The 13,413-nt window shown below is 43.6% G+C and overlaps 1 protein-coding gene across 1 annotated transcript in view; it reads left to right on the top strand.

Moving 5' to 3' along the window:
* Positions 1 to 53: 53 nt before the first annotated feature.
* LOC108240510 (BTB/POZ domain-containing protein KCTD16) overlaps positions 54 to 13,413 on the top strand; it is a 15,547-nt gene continuing 2,187 nt past the window's right edge. Inside the window, exon 1 of the mRNA XM_017424047.3 lies at positions 54 to 1,460. Coding sequence (XP_017279536.1) covers positions 662 to 1,460 — 799 coding nt within the window. The 5' untranslated portion in view covers positions 54 to 661. The remainder of the gene's footprint in view (positions 1,461 to 13,413) is intronic.

Below are 13,413 nucleotides of genomic sequence, written 5' to 3'. Positions count from 1 at the left end.
CCCTCTTTATTTTCTCTGTGGCACAGCTTGGGGCAACATTATCTCAAACCCTCTGCCGCTTTAGAGGCTTCCGCACTCAGCAGTTTGGAGAGATGATGTGTGCGCGAAGCTCCCACCCTCCTCCTCCTCCTCCTCCTCCTCCTCCTCTTCCTCTTCTTCCTCCTCCTCCTACTCCCTGCTCGTTTCAGCATCCCAGCACTCAGGAGTGGCGCTTATAGAGGCAGAATAAAAAAAAAGAAAAAAGATGATTTCGTGTGGTTTTAATCCGTTTGTTTTTAGTTTTTGTGTTCCGTGGGAGGGCGACGAGGCGGCTGAACTGCGAGAACTAAAACTTTGAAATGTTTTGATTTTTTTTCTCTTTCTTTTACTTTTCTTTCCGCGGCGGAGAGAGTCCAGAGAGGATCGTTTCGCCTGTGTGTAACACGATGCTGGACGTGGTGATCGATTCCTGCTCGGAGAGGAGGCACCGCGCACCTTTACGCATGCAGGGCTCGAAGGATGGACAGTGGACACACCTCGGGGTCGCTCTGTCATGAGACGCTGGACGCGGGGAACCAGGCTCCTCCAACCCTGAACTTCTGGGACACCCCATCATCCAGATTTTCTTCTTCCTCCTCCTCCTCATTTTGCAAGAGCTGAGAAAATAAAATATTTTTTAAAAATGAGCGAAAACTGCAAACCTCCCAAAGAGCAGGGCTCTGTGCAAAACCCTCCGACGGATGTGATTGAGCTGAACGTGGGTGGGCAGGTGTACTACACGCGTCACGCCACCCTGACGAGCTTTCCAAATTCCCTCCTGGGGAAGCTCTTCTCCAACAAGAAAGGCTCCACGAACGACCTGTCCCGGGACCTCAGAGGACGCTACTTCATCGACAGGGACGGCTTTTTGTTCCGCTACGTGCTAGACTACCTCAGAGACAAGCAGGTCGTCCTCCCCGACCACTTCCCGGAGCGGGGGAGGCTAAGGAGGGAGGCGGAGTACTTCCAGCTGCCGGATTTGGCCAAACTTCTGGCCGCCGACGAGTCCAAGCTGCTCCCGGACGAGCTGTGCTACAGCGACCGGGACGACGAGTCTCAGGGCAGCGAGCAGAGGTTCTACCCGTCCCACTCCCTGGACAGGAGGTACGGCTACATCACGGTGGCGTTCAGGGGCCGGGAAAGCCACGCGGAGCCCGCGAGGGCCAAAAGGTGCCCGCGGATCTTCGTCAGCGGCAGGATCGGCCTGGCCAAGGAGGTGTTCGGGGACGCGCTCAACGAGAGCCGGGACGCGGACAGGCCCGCGGACCGCTACACCTGCAGGTTTCACCTGCGGTTCAAGCACCTGGAGAGGGCTTTCGACATGCTGTCCGAGTGCGGTTTCCACGTCGTGGCCTGCAACACGTCCCTGAGCGCGTCCTCCTCCGGGGGCCATTACGCGGAGGACCGGGTCTGGTCCAATTACGCACAGTACATCTTCTACCGTGAGTGAAGGTTTACCTCAGCTCCTGTACAAGTGGTGTGCGCGTGTGCTTCCAGAAATATACTAATAAATCAACAGAACACACAATCAAATGCAAACGTACAGATATTTCTTTTTTTTTTATTTTAAAAATGGACCCAATCCCCGCTTCCCGCCATCCAAATCTCCCTAAACCTCGACTCCCTGTCAGCTGCCGACATAAAACTTGTGTTTAAGGTTGATGATGTCCACGAACCCCAGGGAAGTTGAGTCACAATGCTGCTACACGTTCAAGTACACATGCGTCACGGAAACACGGCTTATTGCTCAGATTTCTGCCAGCCGCTGGGCTATGAATAATAAAGCACCAGTGGGCAGGAAAAAAATATAAAATAAAATAGAGACGGGAGAAAGAAATGCTCCTGCTTTCCTTTGAATCAGTTTTAGTTGGAGACAAAGATTGCACACCAGGAACGAACTTAATTAGCAGCAAATCTGTCTCGTTTCTTTACAGAATGGAGTGAGGTGGGGAGGAATGAAGCTGGACCATATGGCTAATTAAAAAACAGTTTTCTTTATTATCCTGAATATCTGCCTTTGGAAAAGCTGAGGAGAAGCCAGTTTGTGAGAGAAGGATGGAGGGTGCAAGAACCGAGGATGAGATTTTCAAATGGTGCCATTATTAAAAGTTAATGGGACCATTTGGAAACTCTAAAATAAAACATAAAGATGTCACCCTGAACTATATCAAACAGGGCCAGTTTGAAAGAGCTTACTCTAGTAGCGTTCCAAATATATTGATATGCAATTCTTAAATGCGGGTACGCACTCAATGTAAATGAAGCACTGAGAAGAGAGGAAAGAAGCACAAGTGTCAGGAGCAAGGAGAGGAAAGGAGGCGAAAACGGGAGGATTTACAGAAAGAAAGTAAAGAGGAGCAGAGGGATGAGAGAGAGAGCTGCTGAGGAGGAGGAGGGATGGAGAAGAGGGGCGGAGTAAAAGTTGCATGAGACCTGGCCATAGGGGGGGAAGGAGCTGATGCAGAAAGAAGTGAGCGGGAACAAAAATAGATTAAAGTCGGGATCCGACAGGAAAGTTCCTCCAGTGGGTGGAAGCGGAGGGGAGAAGAAATTTATGATGGGATGAGAAGGGGGTCTTTTTTGTTAGAAAGGGACGAGGTGGGACTCCAAGAGGAAAAAAGCCGCACTTAATGGAGGCAGGGGGAGACAGAGGCCTTGTCAAAATGATGGATAGACACGTCGGAGGCAGACAGGCGTGAGAGCTCTCCCTCCGCAGCCGCCCCGAATCCACTATCAAAACTAATACAGTAACCTCGTTGTGAAAGTGGGCCACCGGCTGGCCCCGAGCAGGTGAACAAAGACACAGTTTTGGGAGCCGAGCTTTTGTTGTTGTTTGTTGTCCCCAGCAGAACGTTTCACTGCTGTCATCCCCACGCAAACATCCACACATGGAGTGAAAATGATACGGGCCGAGCGTGGTAAACAAACCGATAGACTTCCATCCAGCCTGTCACTTTCTCAGCATCGTTCACATTCTTCTTATTGCTGGATGCATCAGCAGTTTACTGATTTTTTTATTTTTCCCCTTTCCTGGCATCATCTGTGCCGAGTCCTGCCCTCATTAGGACTCTCTGCTGCAGCTTATTGTCATCCTTTCCAGCATTTTATTTCTCTGCAGACAGAACAAAATAATAATAATATTAATAATACATACATCCAGTAAAAGGGCACCCTCATCAAGAGGGCACAGCGTCTGAACATTCATTAAGAGCTTAAAGCTCATGTCTGGCTAAAATGATTCACAGAAATTGAATATTTTATATCCACCCACTTTATTAATTAAGTCGGAGGTGCTGGATGTTCCAACATGGCGTCTAATTCATCAAGACCTCTTCATTTCTGTCAGTTATCATGACTGAGTGGCGCTGATACCTTCTCTGTGCCAACAGTGTGTGTGTGTGTGTGTTTGGGGCAGGGGGGTATGAGTAGGACAGCTTTAATGAGTGGATTTTTTCCCCTCAATGTCAGGTAAAGAGCTGGTCCAGAGTCATGAAAGAATATTAGGATGTAAATGTGTACAAGATTCCAAAGAAATGCCAACCTGCCTTGAGCCCACCGATTCCTGAGAAGACGTGGTTGAACTTTGGGACTGTCAGCTCCAGAAGCAGCATCATCTCTTCTGCTCTGACGAAGCCAGCGTCCCGCTGTCAAAATGGGAAACATCTACTGTAAAAGTCGAGAATGACTGTCTGCCTGTTCAAATAACTGCGCAGCCGTCGTCTTTTGGCCTGAAATGAGATGATGTGTGGCCATAAAGGTTTCTGAACAATGGTCCCGAATCAGCAGGGAGAGACATGGAAAGTAATCAATTGCTCGGGTGCCACGCAGGCAGAGATTGGCTCGTCGCTGAGCTCTAACAGAAGCCTGGTTGGGGTCCGGATTGGCAGTGCCTACGAGAGATGGATGGTGTTCCCATGAATAACTCATTTATGCCTTTAATGGTACCTGGGCGGAGGAATCGTTGGAAGAGAGGGAAGGTGTAGCAGATCTCCGTGCACTTCATCAATCCTGAGCACACAATCTGCTCCAGCTTTGGAATAAATCTGACTTTATTGAAAAGCTGCAGATACAAAAGAGAAAATCGAGTTTTTGAAATCAGTCATCCTTTAAAGCAGCACACAGTGGATCTCTGCGGCATGCTCAGGCTTTTGAGGCAACAATGTCTTTTACTGAATTTCGTCAGAACTATTAACACTCGGCATTAAACTTATTCAGAAATAAGCTTGTAGAAGAATGAAAACTTGATTAGAGAAACTGCAGTTTTTGTGGAAGTGAACGCCGAGGGCTGAAGGAGTTTGCTGAACTTCGCTGAAGAAGCTGAAACTGAGCTGCTAAAAGGGTGTCTAAAATCAAACCTGCTCGGTTGAAGCTAAAAGTAGAAGACCAGTAGCTAAAAGTAGTAAGAGTCTAGCTAAAAGCTAAAGGTAGCAAAAAACGATAAAAGAGTAAGGATGCTAAAACAGATTTTAAGGAGAACAATGCTTTTGAAGGAATTAAAGACATATGAATGTATTCCTATGGGGAAAATATTTGCAAATAAAGTTAAATATTTTGAAAAGTATAAATGTTACAAAAGCTGAAAATCATAGCACCCATATCCCGAGTGAGCAGGATGTTTTAATTTATTAATGACTAAAACAGCACAAGCTATGTAGACGTAATTAGATTGCAAAAAGAGTACAGAAAAAAACAAAACAAAACCGAAAAACTAATGTGTGAATGCTGAATTAGTGCAATTCTCTTACATTTCAAACTTGATTTTTAAAGTATAGTAACATATTTATAATCTGCCGTAATTAGGTTATTGATTCTGACTTTACCCTTTTAAACTTGGGACAAAATAAATGTCTTTCATTGAAGAAATAGCTTAGACTGTCTTTGATTATTATCACTCACCTTCATGAATGGCAGGGGAACATGGAACTGCCTTTCTGTGTGTGTGTTTTTCTGTCTCTTAGCAAATTATCCTGTGAACCGCTGCACAGATTTTAATAAAACTCTCAAAAAGCAATCAGTCCAAAAAAAGGTTAAACATCTAAAACTGATTACCTTTTTGGAATCAACTCAATTCAAGATTTCTGCTGCACCTCATCAACCTGAGCAGACACAGAGTTAGCTATAACTCAGCCAGTTTAACAGCTTTTGAGCTATGATTTGGTGTGGCAGTAACTGAGAGTCATACCCGGCACACACTTTGAGTGCTAACGGATCACGCAGGATCTTTGTGTAAAACTTTGGCGTGCAGCACAATGGGCGAAATGCATTCCTTCGAGGAATGACAGCTTCATTTTTTTGTGCTCTGAGTTGAAATTTCCAGCAGTGCACTTCATCGATCCTGACTTTACAAAAGAGTGCAGTCTTCACTGATTAACAAAACAAATGGAGACCTTTGCTAAATTTAGCTGCACATGTAAATTATGGAAATCAAGGGGGGAAAAAATCACCTAATTCAAGGCTTAGACCAATTATATACAATTAGAGAACGGAACTGCTAGGCCTTTATTTTAAACACCGTTAGTTATTTTTGTCCCTGATTCAGCTGTTTCTGCACCATGAAGCTGCTGCGGGGTACAGGTAGTATAACAGTTCTTCCTGAGTCTGACATTTAACACCTTAATGATCACTCCAGAGGCACTTAATGGCTTCTTGGATGCGAACCTCCTCACTCTGCAGGATGCTGAGTCTTTTCTGAAGACACCTGGATTCCCTGTGTTGGGATGCAGGAGGTGACCTTAGCAGATTACGGTGTTTTCAAAGCCCGGTGTATGTCTTCTTCAGATGCGGCATTATTTAGAGGGCGATAAGATGTGCTGAAACAGGTCGGAGACGCCTTCTTTCTTCCTCCCAGCCGCATCCTGCTTAATCAGGGCTTGTACAGAGAGAAAAAAAAGGTGTGTCGCAGGGTCAAAGGAGAGGCTGATATAGACGTTTCAATCTGCCTGCGTTGCTTGTTCATCTCCCTGTCAGAGTGACACTCTGCAAACTGGCACGTCCAGAGTCATGGAGGGGGACAACGCTCGTTTGTCATTAACACCCAGCCGGTGAAGCTGTCACTCGCCTCATGGAGAGCAGCTAATGTGGACTACAAGCTTAGTAACCTTGAATTGTAACCCCAGTTTCGACAAAGTTGAGACGTTGTGCAAAAAGTAAATAAAAACAGAAAGGATTCATGTGGACATCTTATAAACCCATATTTTATTCACAATAGAACATAGTTAACATATCAAAAGTTTAAATGCAGAAATTGTACCAGTTTTAGGAAAACACAAGGCAATTTTGAATATGATGGCAGCAAAACGTTTCAAAAATGTGGGGACAGGGGCAACAAAAGGCTGTGAAAGAAGAGGTCCAAATGAGAAACAGCTGAAGGAGCATTTTGTATTAGATAGGTTAATTACAAGTGGTCAGTAAGAGGACTGAGTATAAAAAGAGGATTTAGAGGCTCAGAAGTATAGATGGACACAGGTTCACCAATCTGCAAAAAAATGTCTACAAATAGTGTAACAATTTCAGTATATTGTTCCTCAGCAGAAAGTTGGGAAGACTTTGAATATCCCGTCATCTATAGTTCATGATATCATTCAAAGAATTTAAGAATCTGGTGAAATCCTGGCTTAAAGTCAATATTGGATGCTGTGATCTTCAGGCCCTCAGGCAGCACTTCATTAAAAACAGGTCTGGTTCTGTTCTGGACATCACTGCATGGACTCAGGAACACTTCTAAAAATCATTGTCTGTAAACACAGTTCACCGTGCCATCCACAAATGCTGCTTAAATCTGCTGTCTTCTCTGAGTTAAAGCTCATTTAAATGGATTAAAGCACAGTGGGAAACTGTTCTGTAGTTAGGTGAATCAAAACTATCTTTTCGAAACTATGGACGCCACATCCTCTACTAAAGAGGAGCGGGACCATCCAAACTGTTATTAGCACAAAGTCCAGATGCTGAACTGTCCTGTCTGCAGTCCAGACTTCTCACTAAAAATAAATTTAAAAACTGATTTGACACACCGTGAAATGAAAAATCCCAGGACTGTTGAACAGCAGACAGGAATGGGACAACATCCCCTCTAAAACCTCCATCAGTGGTCTCCTCAGTTCCTGAATGTTTTCAGTCTGATGTTAAAAGAGGAGAGGATGCTTCACAGTGGGAAACATGGACCTGCCCCAAAGTTTTTGAGATGTGTTGCTGCCATCAAATTTAAAATTACCCCCTCCCCCTGCCCCCAAAAAGGTACAATTTCTTAGTTTAGACATTTGATATGTTTACTATGTTCCACCGTGAATAAAATATGGGGTTATGAAATTTGCTAACAAGTGCATTTTGTTTATATTAACATTTTACACAATTGGAACTGCGGGTTGTAAATCCCAAACTGGTCGTCTGGTCTCCACATCCTAACCGTGACATATTTTTCACGTCCTCTTTCCCATCAAAGCTCCTGATGAGAGCCGCTTCGGGAGGGCAGGTCGGGGGGCCGCTGAGTGGAGGTAATTACCACTGATAAATCTAAGCATATGCAGATGTTGCAGACATTATTTTACATGGCTGCAGAATGGCTGTAGTCATCAGTTAGGCTGGACACAAATTGATGAAGCGAATCTTGTTGGAATGGATTTCCTTCTCCCTTTGAGGGAGTTTGCAAGAGAAGCTCTTTTTTTTCTGCTGCAAGGACAGTGGCCTAATTTGTGAGTTAACAAGCATGTAAAGGATGCTCCTCTTGAGGCAGATAACATTAAAAATATGAGACTTGGAGAGCTCAAAAGCATCTGCACTCCCTGACTGCTAATTCATGCACAAAGAGGTTTGCACTCAGTACACAGATATACTCTTTATTGATTTCTTTTTCTAAACTAAAGGCCAGGCACTCCTTGAAGGAATGCATATCACCCACTGCCTCTCATGCCAGAGTTTTAGACTGAGATCATCTTATGTTGAGAAACAACAGAGTTGTTGCTGTCAAACCTTGAAAATAACATTATGAGTGATCTCATGTGATATCGTGAGACGTCACGCTCAGGGTATGTGTTGTGAATAACTCAGTTTCTACCACATCACATTTTAGCTCAATAACTTTAAAATCAACACACTTATAGGAATTTTTGTGTTTTTTAAGATCAATTGTGATGGCTGTGGTGGCCATCTTGAATTGTGTTAAGCAGTTGTTGATGAACATTCAGAGCTTACTTTCTGAAAGTTTCATTAAAATCTGTTCAGTGGTTTATGAGCTTTTTTGCTAACAGACAAACGCAGTTGGCTCCAACAGTTAATACTAAAGTTTGAAACCAAGATGTTGTATAACGAATGCACTGTAACGAGTATGTGTTGTGAAAGACTCTCAGCTACTAGCACACCAAATTTTAGAACAGTATCTGTAAAATTGACTGAAATAGAGCCATTTTTGTGTTTCGTAAGGTCAGTTGGCTGTGATTGCTATTCTGCATTGCACTAACTCCAAGCTTTAATCAGGTGTTGATGAACATTCAATGATTATCTCCTGCAAGTTTTAATAAAATCCATCATGTGCTTTTCGAGATATTTTGCTAACAGACAGAGTTGACTCCAACTAGTTAATGGCAAAATTTTAAACAAAGATCTTGTGTGAGGTGTCGGCGCTCAGAATATGTGTTGGGGATCAGTCTCAGCTACTACAACGCCAAATTTTAGTTCAATATCTGTAAAATTGTTTCAGTTGTAGCCATGTTTATGTTTTTTAAGGTCCGTTGGCTGTAGCAGCCATCTTGAATTAAGTTGACTTCAAAAGTTAGTCAGTCGTAGATGTACATCCAGTGATTATTGTCTGCAAGTTTTATTAGAATCCATCCAGTGGTTCATGAGATATTTTGGTAGCCACCACACACAGACACAAGCGAAAACATTATCATCCGCCTTCACCTTTCGCTGGCGGGCGACAGTGAAAGTAGGCGGCTTCTCTTTGTTCTGTTTATTTTACAAAGTCTTGCGCTGAAAATGTTATTGCACCTGAGCCGTGCAGCACCTGAAGCACTTCAAGATAATTCAGACTGTTCAGTCTCACAGGATGAGGCTGCGACACCGCAAACAACAGGCAGTAATGAAGGCAATAAAGCTGTATTCTTTTTTTTCCCACCCCAATTTTTTGTTTTTTATAGACTCGGACAGCTAAAACGTAAAACGCTTAAATAAATTCCAAAGTTGTTAAGAATGAAATTGACTATGGACACGATCAGAGCTAAAATCCAAATGTTAAAACCTTTGGGTCACTCAAGCCGTAAATTTGACAAGATTTTTTTATACGTTGCAAAACTTTCATCCTGTAATTATCTCATCAAGGTTTATGTGAAAAGTAGAAACCTTTTATGAGTCAGTTAAAAAAAGGAGAAGCCCTAAATCCCAGCGAGAAACGCAGTGACATTTTGCATCAGAGTTTGTCAACTCTGCCTTCAGTCCACATCACGTCCTACTTTTCTGCCCACTGAAAAGCTTTAAAATCCACAAGCAAACTTCCACAAAATTGTTATCTCTCAGGCAGGAGGACAAACATCCCTGCTGCCGCTGGAGATGGAGAGCCTTTTGAGGAGCCTTTTGAGGAAGCCCCCCCCCAACCTCCTTTCCCCGTGAGGCACGGCTTTGTACAAAACTCTGCTTCATCTCAGTGATATTTTATGAGAAGTGCAGACACCGCCCGAGTCTGGACCTGCCCCGGCCTTTTACCGTGGAGGAAATAAGATCTCTCAGCCAGGCGGCAGTGAGCTGAGAAAAACACATTACAATCAATAGCTTCCCTGAAAAGACACTAAAGTGCACACACCCACTTGTTTAAATGGACCAGAGGAGGACAGTGTTTCCTGACAGGGCTCTTATTGTTTCCAGTCCAGGATTTGAATGGAGGGGGGGGGGACTTCAATGCTTGACACTCAACCAATTTTATGTAAAACGCTCAAACGTGGACAACTTTGTGCGAGGCGGTCATTCGGGGGTAAAATTGGAAGAGGCGTCCCTTTGATGCGCTCACTGACAACAGAAGGATAACCGCCGAGAGGCAGCGGTTGGGCTCGGGCGTAATCTGGTCCACGTGCAGACCGGTGATAGATGGGTGTGTAGATGAACAAGCACCAGTAAGCGGTGGCATCACGAGGGGAGCCGTAGCCTTGTTGGAGAGTTGGGTAGTCGGTAAAAAGGTGAAGGTCGTCGGACACAGAAGATGCATCGTGGCCACGTTACACAGCGTTACCTGACAGGAGTCATGTGGGTTTGCATAAAGCCACACAGTTGTATTGTGTAACTGCTCGGCATTGCGGGGTGTACAGATGTCTCGATGTTGGAACCAATAAGTACGTGAATGTACCTACATGTCCCGAAGGCTCTGCTTGCTCAAACCAGACCACAGCAAGGGAGGATGTTGTCTGCCAAGTACCGCAGAACCATCATGAATCTCAGCTCCCCTTTACCATTAAATAATTTTTACTTTTTTTACATTTAAACCATCAGGTTTAGTGGAACCAGGGGAGTGTCTTGCATGTCTTACCCCTCCTTGGTCAGCACCCCAGCACAGTCTTTCAATGAGACAATGCTTGTCCACACACATCCATTTGATCTGATACTGGTATCACTGTTCTGCAGCCACCCGACTTCATCAACACGTGAAGTTTTATTTCCACCATCCGTCTGAATGCTGAATGTTTTTTTTTGTTTTGTTTTTTTTTTAAATCAGCAAGTGTCACTTTTAGTGTCAATGAACTCAGTCGATTAATGCTTTCTGTGGTCAGCTGAGCCTCCAAAACTGAAAAACTGGCATTTTGAGAAAATCTTTTTATCTTATATCTTCTTCTGCTTCGAGGGCGTCGCCGGTTTTTAATTTCCCGAACGCTTAGAGCATCTGATTGCTGATGATTATAGCGACAAAACTTGGCCTCGCTCGGCCTTTCCTAATAATAATTTTTTTAAAAAGCTGACAGTCATTAAAAAATCCTGAATAAGATCTGGGATTACAGTTAAAATAATTGCTCTTGGGGTGCTAAAACATTTGCACAGTGTTTTCTAATTTCCCTCCCTGAAACAAAACACATTCATACTCTGTTAAAATGAACTTTTGCATAAAATGAGAATGAAGAAAAAAAAAACCTGCACTTCCTAGCCTCGTTTGATAAATATTTATTCTTCGGCATGGCCTGAAAATGTTTCTGTTGCTATTATTGGGTGTTGGCTTGTTTCCTAATCGGGTCGCCCCTCTGGACTACAGCAGCCATCCGTTCAGAAACAATGCTGCAGCCTCCTCCTCTTGATCCTCCCTCTCTCCGGAGCGCCTGCATTCATTCGCCCACAGCCGCTCGCCTGCTGGATTCAGCGGGATTCATTTTCTGCGAGGGGGAAATTGGTGCGCTGATTGGCCTCTTTACTCATGGATTAGCCATTAAAAAGCTGTTAGTGACTTTCTCGCTATCAGTTCAATGCAATCATTTTGCCAGAGAGATAAGGTCATTATTACAGTCTGAGCAAAGAGGTTAAATCCCACCCCCTCCTGAACTCTGTTGGGTTTAAATTGCTGCATGTGCTAGAGGAAGGCAGTGGACAAATCATCGCTCCCCCCTGAGATATCCCCTGCTATTGTGTCTATATTATCACATGAGAAAAAGCTATTAAGAGTTTGTATCCATGAGTTTTTTTTTTCCTCCTGTATTGCTGTTTACATACAGTGAGCAGATTTTTTTTTTTCACACAGCATATTTCTACTTGTAAGCAGATCTAAACAAGATCGTGGTTATTTCTGGAAGAGAAAGACAGCCTTGGTGTCTTTACTCGAACACTTCACAAGCCAGCAGGCAGAACTGTGCCGAATTTCTGGTTCATAATTAGCTGAGTGGGAGGAAGTGAGATGAAACAAGAAGAAGGTGCAGAGAGAAAGAGAGCGTGAGAGAGAGAGAGACAAAAGGAAAACTTAAAATCCTCTGCCAGGACGCGCTCTTCCAAACTTTCTGACGGGAGATCGGGATGCCCCGAGGGTCGACCGATACTGTTCTCTCACGAACCAAGAGAAAGTTTTTTTTGTTTACCTGCCTTTTGTTCTTTGCCGCCTCCCCGAAGGCAGAAAGCAAATTATCCGGCTTATTTGACTGACTGATCTGAAACAAACGCGCCGCTGTCTTCGCGGCCCGGTTGCAGTTCTAATTAGGAACTGTGACAGCCAGGCAGATTGCTTTGGGTCTGAGACCCGTTTCGCCTTGGGGATATGGGAAAGGTCTTTCACCGAGTCAAACACACTGAGCTGCTCGAGCTCTGGGGTTGTCCTTATTAGAGGAAGCAATATGCACAGCCCATCAGCTCTGGATTAGCAATGAAATGCCAAAGAAGTCACATGATCCTACAGCTGAAGCCCTTTAACACATGCAGCCATCTGATTTTGGTTAAAAATAACAACTAAAACAGGTTTTTTTTTTGTCATTAAGGGTAACTACACACAGGCATCGAAGCACCCTTATTAATGTAAAAATAAAATGCAAATTATACATCAAAACAAGCAGCTCGATTGGGAATAGTGTGCTATGACTTGTGGGAGCAGTACATTGTACAACAGGAATAAAATTAGCAAAAAACTGAGAAATTTCCCCACACACACAGGAAAACTCAGCCCTCTTTAAAGCTCTACAGCTCAGTGTACGTCACAGCAGGAGTTTATCATTCCGAGTTTAAGGTTGTTTCCATGTCTGAACTGGCATTAAGATGTCTTTAACAGCTTTTACACAATCACAGTTTAGGTGTTACGAGTTTTGGAGATTTTTCCACAAAACATTCATCTGACAGCTGAGGATATCACACACTCTAACTTCTGAGCTGCCTCAGGTTTTTTCTAAAGTTTTGCTAACTCTTTTTTCTCCCACACACATGTAGAAGTTATACATCGAAACGGAGGCACTTTTGTCTTCTTTGTCCCGGAGTGTCTCTCACTTCTATAAAACTTGGTGTTTTCTCTCAAATCAACTCAGAGTGCAGCGAGTGCTCACCCAAATGTCCACGGATTCAGGTTTATTTTAGCTCACGATATCAGTTTCAGAAATGAAAGTGAATGGTCTTTAAAACTTGTAATATCTGCTACATAAAACGTTGTTGGACCATAAAAGTTCACGTATCTGAACAACTTATAGTTCTGGCACAGCTCATGTTAAAAATGTTGGCACCCTTCAAAATTTCTACAGGAATTTCCTAGTTAGTGGAGAAAGCTGGAGAAATACGTCACTGATTAGATATTGGTGATTTTCCTTCTACAAATATATGGGGCGCCGTTTGTAAAGGAGCTTGTGCTCAAAATTCATGCCTAAATTTTGTCACATTTAGCTTCAAACACTGTTTTAAAATGTAGTGTTGATTTTCTGATGTCACTTTTTACAACATTTAGCTAATTACATGTAATTGTTACAG

Source organism: Kryptolebias marmoratus, linkage group LG9 (assembly GCF_001649575.2).
Source record: "Kryptolebias marmoratus isolate JLee-2015 linkage group LG9, ASM164957v2, whole genome shotgun sequence".
NCBI lineage: Eukaryota > Metazoa > Chordata > Actinopteri > Cyprinodontiformes > Rivulidae > Kryptolebias > Kryptolebias marmoratus.
This window is presented reverse-complemented; position numbering and strand designations above follow the sequence as displayed.